The sequence below is a fragment of the Pan troglodytes genome, chromosome 13 (assembly GCF_028858775.2).
Source record: "Pan troglodytes isolate AG18354 chromosome 13, NHGRI_mPanTro3-v2.0_pri, whole genome shotgun sequence".
NCBI lineage: Eukaryota > Metazoa > Chordata > Mammalia > Primates > Hominidae > Pan > Pan troglodytes.
This window is the reverse complement of record NC_072411.2, coordinates 106,165,273-106,191,148: the sequence shown is the minus strand read 5'-3', so window position 1 is coordinate 106,191,148 and position 25,876 is coordinate 106,165,273. Positions and strand designations below refer to the sequence as shown.

The following is a 25,876-nucleotide window of genomic DNA, read 5'->3' as shown; positions in this document are numbered from 1 at the left end:
TTTTCAGTTGCTGAATATCAAATGTTTATTCTTTGCCTTCTTACTACTGCTAAAATCTCTTTGATAAGTGGCTCCTCTTAAAACTGGATTTGATTTCACAGAAATTTTGTGAATTATTATTCATCTTGAGGTGTCCCATGCTGGGGATGAGGATGTGTCGAGGCACAGCTTGGACAACCAGGCCAGGTGGGCCACCATGAAGGTTCTCCTCCCCATACCCCACCCCACACACAGAAACCTGCAAACAACTCAGGGAACACCTGTGCAAAGCCAGCCAGGTTGTCCAAGTCAGCTGAAAACAGAACACCATACTAGATTCAAATTACAAGTTCAGTACTGTACTGTACACATCCAGCATTACACATGCTTAAGATAATATAAGTATGCATAATGACACATCGGGTCTCACTTGTAAACTATAAGCACGCAGTTACAAAATGTTAAACTACAACATAATCCCAGTTTACCTAAAGTTACAAATGTTGTTGCATCGACATTGGCTGCTTCAGAAGCCATGGGCATGCAGACAGGAAGTAGAGAAAATATTCTAGCTAAGAATAATCACATTCCATATATTTAAGAATCTTTCTAGCCAAATCATATTCTAAAGAAGGCTATCTTGAAGGGCCAGGGCCAATTTCCAGGCTGTGTGGTTTTTATGAGAGGGAATTGTGCCCTGACACATATGTGCTCTTCACAGATCCTGGAACTATGAATGCAGGTAGACCACTGTGATTCCCAGGGTGACTTCAGCCTCTGGGAGCAAGAATACCTAGTGGCCCCTGGCTCAGGGGAGTCTCTCAACCCTGGAATTCCACCCAGGTCTGGAGGGCTGCTCCAGGCTGATGGGGACCATTTTGACCTGTCAAGCCCAGAGGCACCATGGGTATAGTCTGACAGCAACCTATAGTAACTGCAGCTTTCAGGCTAAATGAATATTCTGCTCTACCCCATGAGAATGCTTGCCCATTAAAGATGATTTTGTTTGCAATTTTAATATGATCTACAAAAAGAGCTAAACTTGTAATTAATAGCACCATGAAAACATAGATAATGGTAGAAAATAGGATAATAAAATAAATTTGCTTTCAATTCCGGGCAATGTTTCCTACCACTAACATGAACAAAGTAAACCATTTTAACTGAATTTGAGAAAAGAACATGTCTTTCTGGAGCAAAAATATTCTTGTAGGGAGAATATAGGCAAATATATTCATTATGAATTTTATATACATATGTGTGTATATATGTATGCATAGATATATAAAACTATTGAGCAGCAGAGGAAAGAATGTAAGACATAGCTCTCTATTGAGAGTGGCTGTTGGGCTGTCAAGCAGTCATGTAGAAGTATTTTTAAAAAGAAAATTGAGGGCACAAGAAAGCATCTAAAGTCTTGGTAAAATGGTCAACTGGGGTTCAGCAATTGAAGGAGAGTACTGAGTATGTACTAATGTACAGTTCACATCAACATCTCAGAAATAAAATAGCTCCAGCTTTGAAGCATCTCCCTTGACTGATTAAAAGAGGAATTCTCATCCCTACAGAAGGAAGAGGTAGTATGATAGTGAAATGCGGACAGATGCTGGTCCTTGGCTGCTCATTTGCTTTGCAGATTCAGTACCCCTGGCATCTTTAAAACATTTTTTTTGTATATGTGTTTGTTTTACTGGCTGATGCACTGCTAGGAGCAGATGTGTAGACAGGGATTCCACTCCCAGTGAGCACACAGGAGCTGGGCTTTCTCCAAAGCTGGTTGCAAGAGGGTGTTTGTTTTGAGAGGACTCGGCATACCAAGGCAGTCTGTTAAAATCCCCATTGACTGATACAGTCATTCTTCCAGATTGAACAAAACACCAGCAGAAGATGTATGTAGTTAAGTCAGACTCTCCGTGGTCCAGGAAATAAGAGAATCTTGCACTTCAAGTTGAGGAAAACTGGCCAAAGTGCTTCATGCCTGGGTGCCAGAGTTCCAGATTATAGGGTCACATCTGTAACAAAAATTTAGCGTAAATTCTCTAAATGCTCTGCATGTGCCAGTTCCCTACAAGAAGCTTTCCCCTCTCCATTGCCTTTCATACAAACAAACACACACACACACACACACACACACACACCATGAAAACTCGTCTTTATGCTTCAACACCCAGCACCAGTTCCCCATTTCCAGAGAAGTTTAGCTCTCGACTCCTATAACAGACATTATCTAAACTCATCACTTTGAAACTGTCCACCTCTGATTGCCGCTGCTGCTGGGGCAGAAAGCGCTGCATGGGCTGACTGTTCTAGCACAACAGCCCCACTGCATTTCACTGCTTTTCTGCCTCCAGACTTTCTCTGAAGACTCATCCCAAGTAGGCTCATCCCAAGTAGAGGCACGGATCAGAGATGAGGGAAAGCTAATGCCCTCCGCAGGCAACCCCAAATCAGTGAGGATGGAGCCAGTGGTTGCCATCCTTCAAGAGAATGATTCTGGGAGGCATCTGTACACTTCTCAGAGGTCCAATGAAGTCAGGCCTCTGTGGCCTGGAGCTGAGACCTTGATAATAATGCGCCCTTCATTTGCTTCTCCTTGTTGGCTGTCTCACTCTCCCTGCCCCCTCACCCCTTCTTCCTGGGATCACCTCCCAAATAAACTACTTGCACCCAAGTCCTTATCTCAGGTTCTTGCTTGTGGGGATCCAAACAGCCAGAACACATTAAGCAAAGAGATTGAGAGATCATATATTTTTTCAACAGCAAAGTAATGAAACATAAGCTCTTTGCAAGTGTCAAAGCTATGGTATTAACTGTCTAGGGAACCAAAAGAGTCACTGAACACTTTGAGCATCAATCTCTGTCATCTAAAACATGAAATGTGAACTCAAGGATCCTTTTTAGCTCTCATCCCATGCTATAATTCCATGACAATGCAAGCTATGTGTGTCCCCTTTAGATAATCTGTAGCCACTGAGGGGTGGAAAAATGCAGTGGCTTCTGTCTCATTACACATCGCACATCATTCGAACCTCAAGGGCATAAGACATGAATTTTCCACAATGGAAGCTTCAAACTTTCTGGGTGCTCCTCAAACTTGGCAACTTTCAGTTTTCTAACTCTTAACAGAAAAGGTCAAATTTCCATGTTACTGAGACTTCTAAAGCCATCCAAGTTCTCTAAACTTGCACACTCTTTACATCAAAATAACCAAATATCTTCATCAATTTCTCCTTCTTCCCTCTAGCAGTACCAGCACAGATCTCTCTTCCTAATCTCAGTCCAAAATTAGCATATATCTGTCCAAATTCCCCAGAGTGCCTCACTCAGTAACTCACACTTAACTGATGCTCAATAAATGCTCATTGAATGACTGAATGAACCCTTCAACAAAAAACACTTAGAATCATCCCAACTTTTGAAACATCAATTGGAAAATTGCCTTGATACTATGGTGGTTTATGAGCTATTTGTGTGTTTAGTTTCAATAGTGGCTTACAAACCTATTGCTTGTTTGTTTTCAATATACTGCAGAAAATATAAATCTAGTTAAAGTGAGAAATCCAGATTTTCACAGAAAATTCTAGAATTAGGCCTTGGAGATGTTTTCCTTTCCTTTAAAATTTAAAAAAAAAAAAAATTAACATTCCAGGCTTACTGTGAAGAAACCTCTTCCCTTCCCAAACCCCCAAATGGAGTCATACCTGTGAGTCTAGATTTTTTGGCTGTGTTCACTGCTCTCATGAACATGTATTCACCATTAGGGTCGTGCACACTGGATGAATACTTCTGAAAGAAAAAGCCAGAAACATGCTTGGTCATCTTTTCTTCTCCATCTCTTTGTTTTTTGACTGTTTTCTATTCTTTGTTGAAGTGGTATGTGACAAAAACATGATAATGTGACTTAGGTTCCTGGCTTTAGGCTAAGTAGAAAAACAATATGAAAAGGGCTTTACATAAAAAGAGCTTTCTACTGAACTTTCTTCCTCGTTTTTGCCTTTATTGTTTCTTTCCCAATAGACTTAGACCATGGGCACTATCTCATTCTCTTCCTTCTTTATGTCTCTTTTCAAATTCCAGTCTCCCACAGATATACACTGGCCAATGACCACACTGTGGATATACTTGAGTACTAGCATACTCGCGTAATATGCAGAGTGGTGTCAGTTCTTTGATTGAGAACCTGTAATGCAAGAGACCAAAAAGAATATCCCCCAGCACAGGGAGATTTTTGTTGTTGTCATTGTTGTTTATCTTTCTAAATAGCTCCTCAGTGGTTTTCTTTAAAAGCAAGGAGTCTAATAACCTACCATGTAAAAAAGTTGTCAATTTCCTTCTCAGCTACAATTGACACCTTAGAAGGCTTTCTTGCTGACTGTTTTTAACTTACCAGCTAAGCAAAACTTATAACTAATTGTTTCATCTCTGCCCTGCCTCTCAGGAACCTTAGATTCAAATTCGCAGCCCACGCATAATAATTTTTTAAAAATCAGAGTCATCTATTTTTATGTTTTAACCTTCCTCCTGACCTTTAGTCTTCTCTTGACCTCAATTTCCTCATCTAGTTTGAACAATAATAATAATAATGTAACTCTCTGTAAGCCATCAAGTCAAGTCCTCTTTGGAATGTGTGGGCTATAAAACAAATACATAAATTTCTGTTCCAAGTGATTAGTTTAATTAGTAGGTATGTCTTGGGGGGAAGGAATTGTCTCCCTGTTGGTCAAATTACTCTGACAAGAGCCATGTGTACTTTTGATGAGGAAATAATCACTGATGTGTATCTGTAAAGCAGATACAAGGAAAGATAGAAATCGCTTACCTTTTTTGTAAGCCAACAAATAAGTATGCATCCCAAAATGCAGACTACAACAAAGGCTGCACATCCTATGGGTAACCAGAACTTCAGTTGGCAACAAAGTTGTGATTCTGGATTGGAAAAAAAGGTATATTAATGAAAAATTCTGCTGAACCACAAGTTCTCTTACCAAATTTAAAAGAGCTATTTAATCAAATGAAGCTTTTCTTTATTATAGTCATGAAATCCAGTAAGTGGGCAAGTTATTAGACTAACATCATCTCAGTATTATGGCAAGATCCAGGAACTAAAACTTAAAAGATTATGCATATAATGTATTTACAAACGTGGTTAATAGAAAGGGCTTTTCTGCCTATATTTTTATAAAAGAGGTAATAGTAAAAGGAAGGTTATAAAACTATGATTTTCAATCATCATACTTCATTCCACAAACACAGTGCAAAACCAAACCTTAAATCTTAGGTGAATAGAGATAATACCCATTATTAAGCCATGAGTTTAAGTATTTGTCTTAATGCTTTTCCTGATTTTTAATAGCATATGTGTTTAAAAGGCAATATGATCTATTTCTGACTTAGCAGTCTATGGGATTACGTTGCATATTGCTGAATAATACTAATTATGATTAATAGTAAATCATCACCTGTATATCTTCATTATAAATGATTACCATCAACTGCATCTAAGTGAACTCCAACACAAAAGATATTTATTTGTCTAATTGATTTTGTTAGTGAGAAAAGTTGTCAAAACATATATATACTCTTAAGTTTGGAAGATGAAAGCAATGTCTTACCATAAATATGCAAATATCCTCCCGTAAGAGTTACTTTAAAAGGAGGAGGATCAAAAATTGATAGGTTGCAGAAGTAATAGTTGGCATGAGAACGGTCCAAGTTGTATAGAAAAAAAGAGACACTGTTGTTGGATAACTGAGAATGGCAGAATTTCAGACTCTTAATGGATACTGTGTTTCCACTTCCTTTTGTCTTAGTGAGATCGCAGAGTATTTGCCCCCCTTTCAGCAACTGCATTTTAAATTGCTGGACAATGTCAGGATATTTGCATAATATTTGTACACCTCCGTTGTGAAATATAAACATCTCATAATTGGCAGAACCATTGATTTCTCCTGCATAAAAAGAAAGAAAACAAAGCAAAAGTGACATTTTATAATGTTGCCCTAATAATTATATTTTAACATAAAAGCAATTTATTCAATGCATAAAGTCATCTCTGTTGCACCAAAATGAAACAGCTTCACATTCTCCCTCCACCCCTCAAGGAAGAACATAAGATAAAACTATGTACTAGAGAAAAAAAAATCCCAAACAGAAACTTGCTTGTCATATGTGAATATAGAATATACTAAATATTAAATAATATATTTACATAGTGTGTATGAATCAAACTGGTATGGTCTCTGTCCTTTGGTAGCTTTTGTATTGGAGGCAGATGGTAAAGGAATAAATATGTAGTAATGCAACATAATTTGTGATAGGAATGGAGTACTATTTAAATGAAGGTGGTAGAGTCAGGTGGGTTATAATTTTGATTATAGAATCAGAAAATGCCGCCTTGAGGAAGTGAGTTTTAAAATTGGAATTAAAGGATTAGTAGCACTTAGCTAAACAGAGAGATATGGGAAAAGTTGAAGTTTAGGAAAAACTTCATTTATTAGTAGGTATATCTTGGGGAGAAGGAATTGTCTACCTGTTGATCAAACTACTCTGACAAGAACCATGTGTACTTCTGATGAGTAAATAATCACTGATGTACATCAGTAAAGCAGATACAAGGAAAGATAGAAATTGCTCACTTTGTAAAAGTACGAAGTAGTTTAAAAATGAATAATTGTATATATATGTTATATATGTATGTATATTACATATTATATATTAAAATATATGTATTATATGTATATGTATATTACAATATATAGAGACTATGTGTGTGTATATATACTTGTATACATATACATACATATATACACACATACATTATGTCCTCCTGCTAGAGAGTAAAAGAACAGACTAATCATTTTCAAATGACAGAAATGTATTTTCTCCAAACCTCATCCACTGAGAACTGAATCAAGGCCTGATAATAAAGATAAAGCCCCAGATTTTTGTTTACTTTTTCTCTCTCTTTCTTTTCTTTTCTTTTCTTTTCTTTTCAGAGAAAAGGGTTTACTCTGTTCCCCAGGCTACAGTGCAGTGGCATGATCCTAGCTCGTTGTAGCCTCCACTTCCTTGACTCAAGGGACCCTCCTGCCTCAGCCTCCCAAGAAGCTGGGAATACAGGCACACACCACCATATCTTGCTAACTTTGAAAAAGAAATTTTGTAGAGACAGGTCTTGCTATGTTGCCCAGGCTGGTCTTGAACTCCTGGCCTCAAGCAATCCTCCTGCCTCGGCCTCTTAAAGTGCTAGGATTACAGACGTGAACCACCATGCCCAGCCCCACTTTTTCATTTTCTGAAATAAATTTATGCTTATAGGAAGCCAAGGTTGTTTTTGCAAGCTACATGGGAATCACAGAAGGAAAAAACTGAAATCAACTTGGCCTGGTGGTTGCAGATTCTGAGTTATTAGACTATAAATTCAAACTGCTCATTGCCTTCTCTTTCTTTTTGTTTTATTTTCCTTTTTAATATGACAAATTTTTATGCTGAAATTGTTTGGGAAAATTATTAGTATGCTGGTTTTTTCCTAAGTTTTGAAATCTTGGTCTTTGTTTTTGAGAAAACTATGTAAGTGTAAAAAAATTTTAAGGAAAAAAATTACCTAGTTCTACAGTGAAATAGAAATACTATTTGTATATTTTTGCTCTTTATCTTGCAAAAACATACTTATTATTTATAGCAAACATGTTATTTTGTGTTCTGCTATTGTTATTTTATGTCATAAACATTTCATTTTTTAGTCATCATAATTATCCTTTTTAATGACTATATTATTGGCCAAAATGTTAATCTATCATAATTTGTTAAAACTAAAATACTAACGTTGGATATTGGGATTATTTTCAGCATTTTGCTTTTATGTAAATATTATGACATTTGGTCAACATGTTTAAAAGTTATAATACTATGTATTGCCATTTTGCTTTCTGAAATTTGTAACAGGATTAGCATTATGCAGGAGGGGCTATTTGTCACATCTCTACTTACACTAGTTGCCTTAATTTTATTTAAGATACACAATTACTTATTTTCTTAATGACCCTAGGCTTCAATTTATATTTTCCCTATATATCTTCAATTTGGGTGATTTGATTGTGAAAATAAGCACAAGTGTTCTAGTCTTCAGTTATAGCAGTCCCTATTATTCAAACTAATTCTCACGCCAAAACACCCAAAAATGTTGAACAAATGTCCAAAAATATTATTAAAAGCATTAAAGAATGACACAAAGGAGGAGAAATTACCAGGCTAAATTTGAAGAGAGAACCAGAACCCCGAGAGACAGGCAAAGCTTGGAAGCTGCTTTTACTCGGAAAGCATTGCTGTTCTTTCAAATTCAAACTTTTGTTTTTATGTCTCATCTCCCAGAATCTGCAGAGTGAGTGATCTGCAGAAAACCCTCTCCCCAATAAATTGGGACCCCAAAGAGTCACATTCTTGGAGCACAGGTAAAGAAATAAACCAGACCTCATTCAGATTAGATGGTCCAGAAAAATCTTCTGGACTTCAATGGTTAGAAAACCTCAATCCTTGAATTTTCTTTAAGGAGATTTGCATTATGATTACCCTTCAGCTTTTGAAAGTAAAAATGCAAACTATTACAAGAAGAAAAGGTTTACATCCTAGGCCTCAAAAAATTTCGTACAAATAATATTCACATTCAATGGCAAACACATCACAAAAATAATGAGACATACAAGAAAACAAGGGAACAACAGAAACAACAAACTACAAAAACAAACTCATGATTTATATATCTGAATTATCAGGTCCCCAAAATAAAGTAATTAAGCTTATTATGTTTATGCAAATAAGAGAAAAACTTGTAATAATATCTGTAGTACACAGGAAAATTTAAGTCAACTAATTTGAAAAAGAACCTACAAGAATCGGCCAAAAAAATGCACTGAGATTTAAAACTCAATAGATAAGTTTAATATATATTAGACAGAGTTAAAGAGAAAATTGGTGAACCAGCAGATAGGTTGGAAAAATTAGTTAGAACCCAGTCACAATCCACAGGTTCAAGAATTCCAACAATTCACAAGCATATTTTTTAAAAGTATGCACACCTAGATGTATCTTAGTGAAAATCCTAAAAGCAGCCAGAGAAAAGAGACTGATTACCTTCCAAGGAGCAACTATTAGACTGTTTCAACATCAACAATAAAAGCCCTGATACAGTGGAATTATAACATATACCTCCAATGTGCTAAAAGAAACATCTGTCAATATAGAGCACATTGTCTAGAAAGATAGTGAAGGTATATGTAATTTGAAACTTTTCTAAGTGAAGTATACATGTTTTGATTTCTTCCATAATTACTAAAAAATAGAAATAGTTAATATAATCTGAATTAGTATCACAAAATTCAGCCTAATGGTTTTGTCTAAAGAGGGAGAAAGAGTTGGAATCAGAAGGAAATAGGGGTGCTGACAATCTTGTATTTCTTGACCTGTGGTGATTATGAGGGTAAGGTAGTATGCTTTAGCATTATTCATTAAATTGTACATTTTTTTCACTTTTCTATATGTATGTTTTGTTTTATAATAACAAGTATGTTTAAAAGCATACAGAAGGAAAATAATACTTGCTTTGTTTTAAAAACTGGAAGGAACAATATTATCAAGAGGCAAAGAAAAAAAAACTGTTGGCATGAGAACAGGTGCAGTCTACATTAGATTAAAACGTAGGGTATTTTGCTTGGGGCTTTATTTGTCTGACAGTAAAATATGTTGCCCCACTGTTGCTTTGATGCGTATGTCTCTACCGTCTGCTGCAGAAGATAAAATCAGTGGACGGGTTCTCAGTTCCTTTAGAAATGTTCACAAAAAATTTCCCAGAGACTTTAGAATGGCAGCAAGTAAACCACAATGATCTTGGAGCCAAAGCGTCTGTGGTCACCATGTATACACAGACATAGACGCATTGTCTTCTACTTCCGAAGATGATTTTGTCAGCAGATTTTTCCCCCATTGTGCCCGCATTGTGGCAAACACAAGAGGACATGAATGGTTGGCGGTGCAGTGTGGTGGAAGTGCATTGCAGTGGATCCCAAGGAAACCAGAGGCAAATTCTGGTTCTGCCACTAGCAAGGCTCTGTGGCTAGGGTACCCCTGTGGAATTCAGCCTCCTCATCCGTGAAATGAAGAAGTGAAACAAAAACATCTCAATGTTATTTCTAACACTTGCTTTCTCTGGATTCAGCATCAGAATATATCCAGATAAGACTGCAAACAACTGAGAGAGCTAATTCTTTGCTGTTGGGTAAGTCTTCCAAAGGGAGAACAATGTTCCTGTTAACCACTTTCTGTCTCAATATCATAATGGGCTATTCCAGAAAGTCAAAATAAATTAAAATAAAGGAGACTGTCTTTCTTGCCCACAAAAGTATTTAGGTAGGACCAGGAATGCTGTGCCTCAATTTTTCTTGAATGGCAATGTTGAGAGTGTGTGCCACTGACATCAGCTGAAGATTTCAAAGTGTCATTTCTATTGGACACTCTTTTTTTTTTTTTGAGATGGAGTCTTGTTCTGTCACCAGCAGGCTAGAGTGCAGTGGTGCAATCTCAGCTCACTGCAACCTCTGCCTCCTAGGTTCAAGCGATTCGGCTGCCTCAGCTTCCCAAGTAGCTGGGACTACAGTCACATGCCACCATGCTCAGCTAATTTTTGTATTTTTAGTAGAGACAGGGTTTCACTGTGTTGGCCAGGATGGTCTCGATCTCTTTACCTCACGATCCGCCCACTTGGCCTCCCAAAGTGCTGGGATTACAGGCGTGAGCCACCGCACCTTGCCTGGACGCTCTTAATTACTCATTTTATTATTTTTAACTTAAAAACTACCTGGATCGCCTATTTATTATGAAATGTAGTGATCAGAAGGCTGACTTAGGTTTCCACATATCCAGTGTTTAAACTTTCCATCTGGAAAACCACTTGACAGCTCTAAGTCTGCAGTTTGAATGTTTTTAACTATAGCATTTAATTATTTCATAACTATTTTGGCAGATATCGAACAGATATGCTTGCTATAGCTTGAATGTTTGTCCCCCTCTGACTGACACTCATATTGAAAATTAATCCCCAGTGTAATAGAATTGGGAGGTGGGGCCTTTAAGAGATGATTGGCAGAACCCCCCATGAATAGCTTAATCCAATTCATGGGTTAATGGGTTAACAAATTAATAGGTTATCACAGGAGTGGGTTAATTATCATGAGAGTTAGTATGTTATAAACAGCCAGATTGGCTGTCTCTCAAGAACCTCCTCATCATGTAATCCTCTGCACTGCCTTGGGCCTCTGATGAGTGTCCCCACCAGGAAGAAGGCCCTCACTAGATTTCACCCCTAGGCCTCAGCCTAGACCTAGGCCCCTAGACCCCTAGACTTAGGCCCCAGCCTCCAGAACTGTAAGAAATACATTTCTTTTCTTTATAAATTACCCAGTCTCCGGTATTCAGTGATAGCAACAGAAAATGGACTAAGACAATGCTCAAATGACAAATTACAAATTCTTCTTGGCCTTTGGTAACATTTGAAAATAGTATTAAAGGAGACTGCCCCTTATAACCATGACTAAAGCATTTAATGGATAGACAATTTAAGGAAGATCTGAATACGTTAGTTTCTTATAACTGCAAAAGCAGCTAGGATCTTTTCTCCATCCTTCTTGGATGTTCTTATCTCCAAGTCTAATACTCAGCCTGGAATGCTGGTATGATAGATAGCACCACTTTTATAGATAGTGTCTGCTCTGATTGGTAAGGTGTCAAATCTATTTGGTCAATTCTGTTGCCATACCAGTAGTTAAAAATTGTCAGTGCTCCCCTTACCAATCTCTCTCTTCTTGTTCTTTCTTCCTTTTTCTCATGTTTGCCTTTTCTTCCCATACCACCTTTAATATAAAATCTTCTCCAAAACATCCTCTCTCACACTATCTTTGATATGCTCCTCATGCTTCCTAATATACCATTTCCATTGCTAATAAATTTCATCAACACTGTTCATGTTTCAGGCATCCTATAAATACCCTCAGCTTTACACTTTTTGTTTCCTGTAACATGATTCAACCCCTTCTCAGCATCATACACAGTCAGACCTGCTGACCTCTTCTGTGTACGTACAGACAACTGAAGGCCCAGACAGATTAAATTATTTGCCCGAGGTCACACAGCTTCCTGGGTGCATGAAAGATTTTTGGTTCAATCCACAGTCAAAGTGTCACTAGCAACAATCAACAGAAGTATAATAGAAGCAGGCAACCACAGGAAGCTAGACAGTGGTCACTAACAACTGAGTGTTACAGGACCACTGCTAAAAATCTGTGAGCAGGAAGAACGCCTAATTTCCAGCACCTCTGTTTTATGTCCAACAGAATCTATCCACTTCTCCTCCATCTCAGCTTCAACTGGTCCAAACCATTGTCATCTCTCTCCGGGACTACAAGAGCTTCTGCTTTTACTCTTGCCCATTTACAATCCATTCTCCACAGAGAAACCAGAATGACCTTCTTACATGCATAATCCAATAGAGTCATTGTTCTGCTTATAAAACCTCCAGGGGCTTCTCATTCCACTTACAGTAAAATCTAAGTTCTTACCCTGGTTTCCCATGAAATGCATGATCTCTCCTACCTCTCCCCATTTTATACCAGTCACACACTACACCACAGTCACACTGCCCTTCTTTCTGTTCCTCAAACACACAAAGCAGGTTCCCAGGGCTTTTAATTTCTCATTTCTCCACCTAGAACATTCTCTCTGATTTTCACATGGCTGCTTCTTTGTCATCGTTCAAGAGTAATGACACTTCTTCAGTGACCACTGGCCACCCAGTCTAAAGAATATATCCAGGTCATTATCTAGTACATTAACTGACATAAAGCATTTATCACTGTCTGAAATTATCTGGTTTATCTGATTGTTTTCTTCTTTATTGTCTGGCTACTCCACTCTAATGTAAGCTTTAAAACCAGGGACCTTGTTGGTCTTATTCACAAATCCATCCCAAGTATCTACAATAATACCTGGTGTGTTGTAAGCTGCAATCAGTATTTATTGGATGGATGAAATCATGGTTGGATGGGTGAACAAATGAATATGTAGACGGTGACATTTTAAATCTGAGGAGATGAAGCACAGGATTTATAATATAAGAGCCAAAAGGGGCTTCTAGAAAGGACAAGTTAAACCTTTCATTTTGCATTTTCCATTTGCATTTATCAAATTAAACTAGAGCCAGAAAATGTGACTATCTTGCCCAGGATTACATAGCTCATAGCTGGGGCATGATCCCAGAGTTAGCTATGCCATATTATTGCTTTTCTTCTGGAAACAAGTATATGAAGATACACAATCATGCATACAAGACACTACCCCAACTGAGATGTCATGTTCTAATGGAAATTATCTGTCTGAGCTTTAAAGAAAAACTTTCTTTACCTTCAAATATCCACTGGGTTCATAAATACTTATTTAGACAGTTGATAATTCTTTTGGCTCTTATATGTCTGTGGAGGGCAGGACAACTTTGTTCCATCCAAGTGAGCAACAAACCTGGTTGCTCACTTGGATGTCCCAAAGCACAGCCATTACATTTGCCCAATATATGGCCAGGACAAGAACCCCTGGACCAATGGTTGTTCTAATATACCAAGATGTTTTATAAACACAGCATGTTAGTGATTTGTGATATAAACATCATCTTATATCTTTTAGCACTTAATATGTTACTAAAAACACAAAAAGGAATGTGTGGTCTTGGATCCTGGTGATGAGTCTTAAAATCTGAATATTAAACATGAGGTTTTGTTTTGCTACCGTATCTGTTTACTTTTTATTGGCTAGATTATAATCAGTCTAGAGAACAGGTACTATATTTTCTTCATCACATAGAATACTGTGTCTAACAGGGCATATTCTTCCCAATAGAGGCTCAAGCCTGTTAACTGCTGCTAACAATAATTTTTATAGGCTGGGCGCAGTGACTCGCCCTGTAATCCCAGCACTTTGGGAGGCCGAGGCAGGAGGATCACGAGGTCAAGAGATTGAGACCATCCTGGCCAACATGGTGAAACTCCGTCTCTACTAATAATACAAAAATTAGCTGGGCGTGGTGGCGTGTGCCTGTAGTCCCAGCTACTCAGGAGGCTGAGGCAGGAGAATCACTTGAACCCGGGAGTCAGAGGTTGCAGAGAGCCGGGATTGCACCACTGCACTCCAGCCTGGCAACAGAGCAAGACTCCGTCTCAAAAAATAATAATAATAATAATTTTTATAATATTACTGTTGATATCAATAGACTAATGTTTTCAAGAGCAAAATAAAAATCTTTATATTAAGTGATCTCTTTAGGTTTTCAAAATTTATAAAGCACAAGAACATTTTCTTCTTCTTTTGGGGGACTATTAAGAAAATTTCTGAAGAAAAGGTCATTCACCTGAGAATTGCACTATAGTGCAGATGAGTTCATTTGCAAGTTGATGCTTTTAATATCTGAACTACTTCATTTCACCAGTATAAGACGTTCTTGCCCAGACCCATCCTGCTGGGACTCTTTGCAAGCAGTTGTATTGTTCCTGGTTGAAAATCCTCTGGAGGAAACATTTAAAGAACCCACTCAGTGCAGAGTGTGCAAGATATCAGAAATGTAATTTTATTTTCTTTAACTCAGACTTCTAACCACAAACCTCCACAAAGGTCTCAGAGTGATGGAAAGATAAGATGTCCTGAGTTTGTAATCATTGATAGTGCTTATTAAACACATTTTCTGTAATCAAACAATGATAAGTATTAGCTTAGCACAGCACATGAATGTGATACAAGAGGCAAAAGTCTAAAAATTGCAATGTTTATATTAGGTTTTAGTTATATTTGATGTTTTACTAAGAAATTCTGGCATTTAAAAAAAAAGTACTTCCTACCACTTTTCTCACCTTTCATAAAAGCAATGTCATGTCTTATGAGTCTACCAGCTAAAACCTTTAGATCCCTGGTTAGTAGATTTTTATATATGCATCATTTCTAAACTTACATTGCTATTCAAAGGCACCCATAATCTAAAGAAGTAATTGAGGCAAGGAAGGAAGGGAGGATAGACAAGATAAACCCAATCTAACCTAAATGCCTAACATTTGGAGAAAAAAAAAAGAAAGCAAAAAAAAAAAAAATGGGAAGAAGCAAAGTGAGGAGAAAAAGCCAAAAGAGTGCTCATGAACACACACACAATGTGTGCATTGTTTTACTCTCCAAGGAACTCCATAGGGGGTACAAAACAACCCTTTGGTTCTCTAAGTGTGTATAATAAGAAAAATGAAAGATTGATTTGCTCCTAGTTAAAACTGATTTCTTCATGAAAAATGAAAAAATCCCAGTGGTATTGTAAAACTTTGTAGCAATATTCACAAAGCAATTAATTTACAAACAAGTTATTTTGTTAGTTACTTCATTGCCTTTGATTTGAAACTATTGTACTAGGGAAATCATATGAGATTAAATGAACCCAACTCTCTTCCACAGAGTGGGAGGGAGAGAGGATTTTATCCACACCTCTGAATACCCACATTGCTTGCCATTGCTCAGCTACTGTGCAAAACTCCTTGGGCACACGGACAGGGTGTTCACTGCCTGAACTTATTTGCACCTATGGCTCCAGCTCTCATGTCTACCCCCAGGAGCCCACATTTTCTCTCCAGCCCAAACTTCTAGTTCCTTTTTTCCAAATTCCTTTCAACATCACTATCTGGTTTTACTCTAACACATCATGTATAGCCTTTCCAAACTGAGCTCAGTACAGTCATGCGCTGCATAAATGACATGTCGGTCAACGATGGACTGTATATATGGTGGTGGTCCCATAAGATTATAATACAGAAATTTTTAATGTCCCTTTTATGTGTTTAGTTACACAAATATTTACCATTGTGCTACCATGGCCTGCAGTATTCAGTACAGTAACATGCTGTACAGGTTTGTAGCCTAGAAGCAATAGGCTACTCCACATAGCCTAGGTAGTGCAGTAGGCTCTGCCATCTAGTAGACATCATTGTGTCAGTACGCTCAATGATGTTCACACAACAAAATCACTAAGGACACATTTCTCAGAATGTATTCCCATTGTCAAGTGGCACATGACTGTATTCATTCACCAAACCCAAACCCTGTCTTTTCAGGGAGTCACTAGTCTGACCCTAGGAACCTCAGAGTCTTCCTCATTTCTTCCTCTCTCTGATTTTCATCATCCAATTGGTCACCAAGTCCAGTTGACTCCAGCTCATGAATATCTCTTAAATTCAATTCTTTTTCTCCATTCCCATTGCCAATCCACACCTTTTTCATGTCTTCCCTTATCTGTGGAAGCATCCTCTTGACTGGCCTTCTCAATACTGATCTCTCTCCTCCCCATCCCTCCTCCATGCTGCTCCCAAAATTATGTTTCAGAAAAGCATTTCACTCCCCAGTTTAAAAGTCTCTATTAGTGTTCTATTGCTTTTAAGGTATTTTAAAATATATATATCTGGCTTGACACAAAATGCTTTCACAATCTCATAGGCCATCTATTGAAGCCACACTGAACTTTTTGGCCATTTCTTTCACACTTCTGTTCTTTACTACTAGAATATGCTTCACATTTCATTATTTCTGTTACCATAAACTAAAATATCTGATTACCCCTTAATCTGAGAAGAAATTCTCATTCATTCTTCAAGAACCATTTTAAATGTCAACTTCTCTCTTGAGATATTTCCAAGACCACCAGACAAAGACTCTTATTTCTATGCTCCCAATAATACTTTGTTTAGGCCAGTATATTTTAGCACATAGCATATAATTATTTTTGTCTGTCTTCCTCATTTAACCATGAGTTCCACAAAGATAAGGACAGCATTACAGTTGCCTAAATAATCCCAGGACCTTGAACATAGTGGAAGCTCAATCATATTAAATAAAAGAATTAATATTAATAGAAGAATATAAAGGCTAAGCATGTTTGGTAAATATCTTTGTAATGGGCCAAGAAGAGGAGTGGGAAAAGGAGAGCAAAGATCCTATTTACTGAAGATTGGGAGATACTTATTCCCCAGTCAAAAAGAAAAGACTCACGGGAAAGGGAGACCCTCTTCTCCCAAACACACACTCTGACCGGAGAAGCTGAAGGTCTGTTTGTGGAGAAGTTTCCGACTTTATCTGGAGGTGAGTCAAGTTAGAGAGCCAAACAGAGCAAAATACAGGGGTAGAGGAAGCTGCAGAAAGGCTCTGGGAGCTCAATGGGTCCCCAAGCAGCCCATTCTTGCCAGGCACCACAGGGATCCATCTGGAGGGTGGTCAGAGGAGCAGGGTATAAAACTCCACAGGGAGAAGGAATTCTCTAGCTGAACTTTGTAACTATTTGAACAGGGCAAGAAGTCTCCTGGCCTGAACTTGGGGGAAGCCGTGAATCCAGCATGCAGACTTCACATGCAGGGGAAAAACTAAAGCCCTTTTCTTTCACAGCTGGGAGGCAGAAAGCCTCAGGCAAGTTTTCAAGCCAGTCTCGCCCTTTGCCTGGAAACAGACTTGGGGCTGTTAGAGGAGGCATGGTTAGAGTGAGACCAGCCCTTCCGTTTGCATGGGATCTGGATGAGACCTGTGACTGCCGGTTTTCCCCCACTTCCCTGACAACCTGCATGACTCAGCAGAGGCAGCCATAATCCTCCTAGGTACACAACTCCAGTGACCTGGGAATCTCACCCACATCCCCCACAGCAGCCACAGCAAGACCTGCCCAAGGAGAGTCTGAGCTCAGACATGCCTAGCCCTGCCCTTCCCTACCAACCCTGGTTAGCAGAACACAAAAGGGCATATAATCCTGGGAGTTCTAGGGCCCCACCCACCACCAGACCCTCTCTATACTATTACAGCTGATGCTTTCTGGAAAGCGCCACCTCCTGGCAGGAGGCCAACCAGCACAAAAATAGAGCACTAAACCACCAAAGCTAAAGGCCCTCATGGAGTCCATTGCACCCTTCACCACCTCCACCAGAACAGCACTGGTATCCATGGCTGAGAGACCCATAGATGGTTCACATCACAGGAATCTGTGCAGACAACCCCCAATACCAGCCCAGAGCCGGGTAGACTCGCTGGGTGGCTAGACCCAGAAGAGAGACAACAATCACTGCAGTTTGGCTCACTGGAAGCCACATACATAGGAAAAGGGGAAAGTATGATATCAAGGGAACACTCCATGGGACAAAAAAAAAAATCTGAAGAACAGCCTTCAGCCCTAGACCTTCCCTCTGACAGCACCTACCCAAATGAGAAGGAACCAGAAAACCAATTCTGGTAATATGACAAAACAAGGCTCTTCAACACCCCCAAAAAATCACACTAGTTCACCAGCAATGGATCCAAACCAAGAAGAATTTCTTCATCTACCTGAAAAAGAATTCAGGAGGTTAGTTATTAAGCTAATCGGGGAGGGACCAGAGAAAGGTGAAGCCCAATGCAAGGCAATCCAAAAAATGATACAAGAAGTGAAGGGAGAAATATTCAAGGAAATAGATAGCTTAAAGAAAAAACAATAAAAATTTCAGGAAACTTTGGACACAATTTTAGAAAGGTGAAATGCTCTGGAAAGTCTCAGCAATAGAATTGAACAACTAGAAGAAAGAAATTCAGAGCTTGAAGACAAGGTCTTCGAATTAACCCAGTCCAACAAAAACAAAGAAAAAAGAATAAGATAATTTGACACCAGGGTCCACACACTTACTTAATCTCTTCACCTAATAATCTAGTCCAACCCCCTCATTGTACAGAAACTAAAGCATCAGAGCTAAAGAGATTTGCTAAGAAATAAAAAAACAAAAAGAAGCTTTTAACATTAAGCTAGATATGAAAATGAATTTCAGGTATTTATTTTCCTTGTAGGTATATTGGATATATTATCACCCCTAATACTTAAAGTAGTATTCGCATTGGTGCCACATATGTGTTCTGTGATTGAAAGGGTTATTATATATCAAAAAATTATTTTAAAGTGACTTAGATATGAAATTACATTGTACATAACACACTCATCTCCCTAGACATTTTCATTCATCAGCCATCATGTATTAAGCTGGGCTGTCATTGTACCTGGGTTCTTCTCTGATGAAGTCTAAATTCTTAATGATTTTCCCATCACTTATCTGCCTGTAGAAATGTACAGAAATGGATTCACATATAGAAGTAAATTTCATCATAATGAAATAAGTGCAAATAGGCACATCTATGAGATTTTTGCATTAGTCCTAGATAGTGCAAGGTAAACAGAACTTTAACTGTGAGTGCAGTAGACAGCTTGTTGTTGTTATTGTTGTTTTTGCATGTACGGATTCTTTGATGCAAAGTCCTAGAACACAAATACAGGCTGTAAAAAAAATCTATTTATCAAATTCAAAAAAGTTACCTTTAAATGATCATTAATTGCTTATTGAAAGTGCTGTGTCTGTGTCAACATGGCTCAAATAAACAGATCCTAACAACACTCGTGGTCAACTGGATGGAAACTCCTGAGTCTATCACCCTATTTGGGGACAACCTGTTTCTTTTTTTTCCTCAAGCAAAGTAGATACAAGCATCATTATGTTATACATGAACCAGAAGGAAGTTCATATCCCCAGTTTCTGACTCTCTAAACTTGCACATCTTTACCTGTTTTGGTCAACCTTACAGGCCAAACTATTGGGAAAAAAAATCATTTCTTGACTAATACTTTCAATTTGTGTGACATATCCCCTACATACTTAAGTTCCACTTTCCAAAATATAATTGTGAATTTTTATAAGGTTTCAAATGCCATGTTTTTTTTTCACTTTGAATGACCAAAAAGTGCCATTTGACAGACCTAGTTTATTAGAACAGCAGTAGTACTGAGATGCCATTTACAGAGAAATTGTGATCTTTTCTTCAGTTATTGCAAGCTACAAATGATTTTAAAATACATTTTTAAAAATTTGCAAAGCCCAGTAAGTCATTTTGCATATAAAACTCAATATTCTTAGAGTAGGGAAGCAGTATATGTTGTAGATTTTGCTGTTTACAACTGTGAATACTGGGATGAATTTTTTTAAGCCAAATAATGCTAGGAATCTTACAGTGAGTAAAGATAAGAATTTCAGTCCCCCCTACATGCCTGCATTTTGTTTCTACCAAGAAATGGGAATATGCTACTAGTAACTTAAAACTGAAATATCCATTTCATCTGAAGGAGTTGTGGTTAACAAGCAACAGCAAGTTGTGAAAGCCATTTTGTTCACAAATGATGAAAAAATAAGGGACTCAAGATCTTACATAAGAATAAGAGACATTTCTAGAAAGAGTGGGGAAAAACAGCATAAGGTATGATTAAACAAATACTAGGAAAAAATGACTGAAATGAAGAATAAAGCTTGAGTCTAGAGATTGAAAACTTTCACCCAGTCTTAAAAAAAATAATAATAAATTAATAGAACGGCGGGGCGCGGTGGCTCAGGCCTGTAATCCCAGCACTTTGGGAGGCGGAGGCGGAGGCGGAGGTGGGCGGATCACGAGGTCAGGAAATTGAGACCATCCTGGCTAACACGGTGAAACCCCGTCTCTACGAAAAATACAAAAAAATTAGCCAGGCGTGGTGGCGGGCGCCTGTAGTCTCAACTATTTGGGAGGCTGAGGCAGGAGAATCGCTTCAACCCGGGAGGTGGAGGTTGCAGTGAGCCGAGATTGCGCCACTGCACTCCAGCCTGGGCGACAGAGTGAGACTCCGCCTCAAAAAAAAAAAATTAATAGAAACACACAGAAAGAGAAACAGAGGGAGTTACACATATCCTGGAGGAATTCCTGAATTCCAATACTGAAGTAAATAGCTTTCAAGATTATGAAATTCTAGAGTTTTTTTTTTTTTTACAAAGGAATGAGAATTAGACTACCATCAAACTCTTCACCCACAACCCTAGAAGCCAGCAGACAGTGGAGGAATATCTGCAACCACTAAGAAGAAAGGCTGCCATCCAGGACTCCTATTCCCAGGAAAGATATCAGTCACTCATCAAGGTAAAAGGAAGACACCCTTACCTGTACTGGAATTCAGAGAGTTGGGGGTATTTAACGAAAATAAGAGAAGTCTTCTGATCATTAGATTAGAACAGAGATCACAAGACAGGAGCAGATGTCCAGAATGATGTTGTCATTGAACGTATGTGATGTAAGTGTTAAGAAAGGATTCTTGAAACAGAAGAGAAATACTGTAAGAGGAAACCTAGCAATGATCTGCAACTATAAGCTTTAAATTATTTCCACAAAACCCACGTATGGAGCAGGGTGCACTGTCTGGGGGAAGTGTGAGAGTGGGAAAGGAAGAACATTCTTAAGTTCTCATATCAGCGCAGGGGATGGGGACTAGGCACATCAGACAAAGGCATTTTCATTATTTTCATACAATGATAAACAAGTAGACATTCAATTAGATTCTTTGAACATGTCAATTACTTAGTAAATTAAGAACTGTAGTCGACCTTCCAAATTAACCGGAGGCAAAGAGGAGAGTCAAAAGAAATTTCATCACACCAACAAAAATAAAAGAGAAAAAGAGGATACAACAAAGAAAAATAAGTAGTAAATAAACATAGAAATAAAATCAAGTAGAGGCTTATGCTGACTGGGAATGGCCTGAATTCATCTATCAAAAGAAAAAATTGACAACTGGGATTTTTGTTAAATCTAACAAGAACACTCTGGAAGGGGGTGCTGCCAGGAGATGATATTTACTCAGTCGTGGAGAGGCTAAGAGGGGCTCCAAGGTCAGTCATCTTCACAGACTTCTCTCAGACACTGGAGACACTGAGGGGCTCTTTTCCCAAGTGGAATTCAGGAGTCACTAATGGAATGCCTCAGTGACAAAGGAAGGCTCAAAGTGGCCTTGAGAGCTATCCTCCCAGCTTCCTCACAGAACACATCATAATACATGCACGTTTATTAGACACCCTCTGCCATCAGCCCTTCCCACTCTGGCGTATTATCCACACTGCTTTTAAAGTAGTCTTTCTAAAACCAGAATTTGTCCCATCACTCATATGGTCCCTGTTGCCTATAAGGTCTACAAAGAGGGTCTTCAAAATGTAGTTAGACATTCACATTTTTCCTAGATATTTTTATAATTAAAAGTGTCCTATTGCTCCAAATTCATTAAAAAAAAAAAAGACTTTGTTAAATTCTACATTGAGATCCATCAAAGACTAGAAATCAGCAAGATTCCCATCCTTCTTAATTCACAACCAAATAACAAAGGTGATCAGAATCATTGAGATTTATGTTCCTTTAGATTTATGTTACACCTCCACTACTTCAACACAGTTTAGAAAGAATGTAGATGTTGGAGTCACATTACAGTTCTGATTTTGGTTCTGCCACCAATTACTGTGTAACAAATCACTTAACCTTTCCTGGTTGGAAATTCTTCAAACACTGACTAAAGGTAAGAATGCCTACATCTTCATGGCATGAGAAAGCCTATGTAAATTGGGAGGATTGAAAATACAACAGAGGACAAGCAAGTGCTTAGTTTACTTGAGTTTGGCTCTTTTTCTTTAGAGCTTTTACATGGCAGTTTCTGGATACATGCATTGTGGAGATATTTTAAATAGGATCATTGCTAGCAGATTTATTGTTACCATTTAGCCACTCGTGCCTCAGGTTTGCCACATGCCAAACAGCATGCCACATCGCATGATTTTCTTTATAATGAAAGTGAACATTGGTTGTATTCATTTAGAATCTACGATGAATATTGTTCCAGAATACAAATTATTCATCAGCTTAATCTGGAAACTTAAAATAATCCTACCTAAGGCTGGATCTCACCTTCCACAGAATTGACACCGATGCTACTTTAATTCTCCTGAGCATAATACCACAACCAGAACTGCCCAAATTGGTTTGGCCTAGTTGAATGATTTTTATCAATACAAACAAACCCTTCCACGAATGGTACCAACGTTCTTGGAAGAATATCCAAAATCTGGAACATAGACCATATGGTCTGAATGGTCTGGCCTCTACTTTCCTTTCCAGCCTCACCTTGGACCAACTTGGACCAGTTGGTCATCTTGGACCAAGCTCAGCCTCTTCCCTCTTTGTGCTCAGGCACATCTGTCTGCTTTCTTCTAGTTCCCTAACCTTACCTCATTCCTTCCTGCCACAGGCTCTTTGCACTTGTTCCTTCCATGGTATGGAACGTTCTTCCCTACCTTCATACCGTTCTCCCCATTGATGGCTACCTTGTCCTTGAAATCTCCGCTCAAGTGCCACTTGCACAGGAAAGACTTCAATGAACCCTGCTCCTCAGCTACACCTCCACACCCACCCAGTCTAGTCAAGCTCCTTGTTACATTCCCTCATATAATTGAGTTTTGCCTGTAATTATCATTAATCAATGGGATTATTTGATTAATATATCTCTCTCTACCATGCAGTTACCTTCCAAAGAACAGGAGTTGACCTGGTTTTGCTCATCCTTGTACATACACCATCTGGCACAGTACCTGCTACCAGGCAGGTGCTCAACGCTACATGAGTAAATGGATGAATGAAGAATGAATATGAATTCCAAAGCTGCTCATGTCATTCATGCCGCTAAAGGACTTCATGAGATTCTAGAAAAGGCATAAACCAGCAAGTAGCCCAAAACTGTCCTTGTGCTCATTCTACATTCCTCAATCCTCTTAACTGCACTTAACTCACTTTGAGCCAGCACAAGATGAAACATTTGATCAATTTGATTTCATTTTTTTTTCATTTTTTGTAAGAACAGTAAGGTCTATTTTTTTACCACTGAAAAAATGTATCCCTAGATAGGATCATACCTACTAAAAGTTCTGCCTTCACTTTTAGTTTATTTGATTATTTAAGTTATTTAATATTACTTAACTTTCCTTTTTTCAACCTCAAGAATAGGGCTCAGTGTGAAAGAGAAAACAAAAGTAGTACAAATTATATACAGTAAAAAGCAGCAGAAACACGTGTATTAACTTACATTGTATGTAGCATTATTTAAATTGTCCATATAGAGTCTGCTATATGCCATTCAAGAGAAGGAATCAGGGACTCCAGAATGATTTTTTTTGTAAGGTCTACAGGGGCTAGGAAGTATTTTTACATTATCCTTTCCTCCTTGGCTTTTTAGGGTGAACTCTGATACTTAGTGTCAATAAAAACTCTATGGTGCCCTGGACATTTCAGATAACAGATCATCTAGGTAAGATTAAAATCAAAATCCTTCTTTTCAAAGACTTCCCATTTTATTTTCTACCACAGAAAGAATTCCCAGTCCAAATGCCAGAGCTATTTAATTTTCATTCTGTTGACACAAGTCATTTTGCCTTTCATCTTTCTCTAAGAACAGTAAGCCACTCTGCTAGTTTATCCACTGACAGGTAACTCCAAGCAGGTAATTTAAAAATTTAATGGTCTGATGAAACATGTTTTTCATCTCAAGACACAGTATCAAAGGCAGCAATGCAAACTCAATGCCATCCACAGTGACATGAGTGACATGGTGCCCTTGGCCATATCCTGAAACTATTCCTACTTTCAAAAACCAAAACCACTGTCTTTTGGGTGCGTAATTTTTCTACCTTTGCTTTTTCTTAATGTTTACTTGAATTATAACTTAATAAGAAATATTCAATACACCACTTACCTGTTAAAACTTTAATGCGCAAGCAGAAGAGAAAGAAATACCAGAGGCCTGACTTCATGTTTGCCAGAAACAGTTAACAGTCCTCGCGTTCAGTGTTCAAAGCTGACAGTGAATTCAGGCTCTCGGTTGTTTTCTATTTGCTGGAAAGGAAGTGGGTTTTCTGGGAGTTTATGTAGTGTCACGCTTACCATCAAATCAAGGGGGTGTCTCTTCTTTGATGCCAATGGCTATATGAAAGGCATTATTGCTTATGACATGAGTTAAACAATGCATGGATTATTGATGATTTTGAAGACAGGAAAACATTACCCTTATTCTGGTTCCTATAAAACAAGTTAAAGAGATTATGCCTGTATTTTTCAGAACCACCCTACTTCTCTGAATCAATAGTTATGGGGGTTAACAGGACCTAAAAATACTCACATGATGAATAAAACATATATTTTGACACATTTCTATCTTATGCTAGGTGCTCCAGAGATAAGAAAGCCTTTGAAATAGGACAAGAAACAAACAAAATTATTATAGAAATTGAAGTGAAAAGATCTGAAAGAAGAGCATCATAGGAATCTGAGAAATGATATTTATGTGGCATTCATTGTAGATTGCAATGTTTCAAATGATGGGGTCAGTTTTAAACTAACTTAAACCCTGCTCCTCATATTACAGCAGAGTCTGTAGGAACCAGGGATTCCTCACCTAGGGCTCAGTGAGACCAAGAATGTTTAAAAGCCTGCCGTGGTCTCTCTATCCCTGCAGGGAGGTAAAGTAGACAATAACAACAATAACAATAATAATTACATAGATAATTATATGTATATGTACTTAAATGTTTTATATGAAATAATATATCTTAATGCAAAATGTAAAAAATTAAATGTAAAATAATATATTTTATATATAAAATATACCTATTTTTATATATGAATATAGCTAATATTACATTTATATTATGTTTTATATGCATGTAAATGGTTACTGTTTGTATATATATTTACATTATAACTATAGTTTATACATATATTAACTCATTTAATCTTCTTAATCATCCCAATGGTGACCACTAATCTCCCATTTTACAGATGAGGAAAACTGAGGCACAGAGAGGTAACGAACCTGGCCCAAGTCATATAGTAAATGTCAGTGCTACGATTTAGAGAGTCTGGCTCCAGAGTCCTCACTCTTAACCGAAGCAGGTAG

General features: G+C 38.0%; 1 protein-coding gene across 1 annotated transcript; it reads right to left on the bottom strand.

The window, feature by feature from the left end:
* On the bottom strand, nucleotides 1–24,809 carry ICOS (inducible T cell costimulator). Its single transcript, XM_001173460.6, has 5 exons — nucleotides 24,677–24,809; nucleotides 5,592–5,927; nucleotides 4,799–4,905; nucleotides 3,681–3,765; nucleotides 1–1,991 (listed from the first exon to the last, which is right to left on the bottom strand). Exons 1-5 carry the CDS (start codon nucleotides 24,732–24,734, stop codon nucleotides 1,978–1,980), a joined length of 600 nt encoding a protein of 199 aa, XP_001173460.1. The 5' UTR covers nucleotides 24,735–24,809; the 3' UTR covers nucleotides 1–1,977.
* Between the last annotated feature and the right edge of the window lie 1,067 nt (nucleotides 24,810–25,876).

Bases quoted from the DNA above. Each gene is read 5' to 3' on its own strand.
- ICOS (XM_001173460.6), bottom strand. From the start codon at position 24,734: ATGAAGTCAGGCCTCTGGTATTTCTTTCTCTTCTGCTTGCGCATTAAA. The intron at 5,928-24,676 runs GTAAGTGGTGTA...CTTTTTATGCAG, and splicing joins GCGCATTAAAGTTTTAACAG to GAGAAATCAATGGTTCTGCC. The intron at 4,906-5,591 runs GTAAGACATTGC...TTTCCAATCCAG, and splicing joins AGGATATTTGCATATTTATG to AATCACAACTTTGTTGCCAA.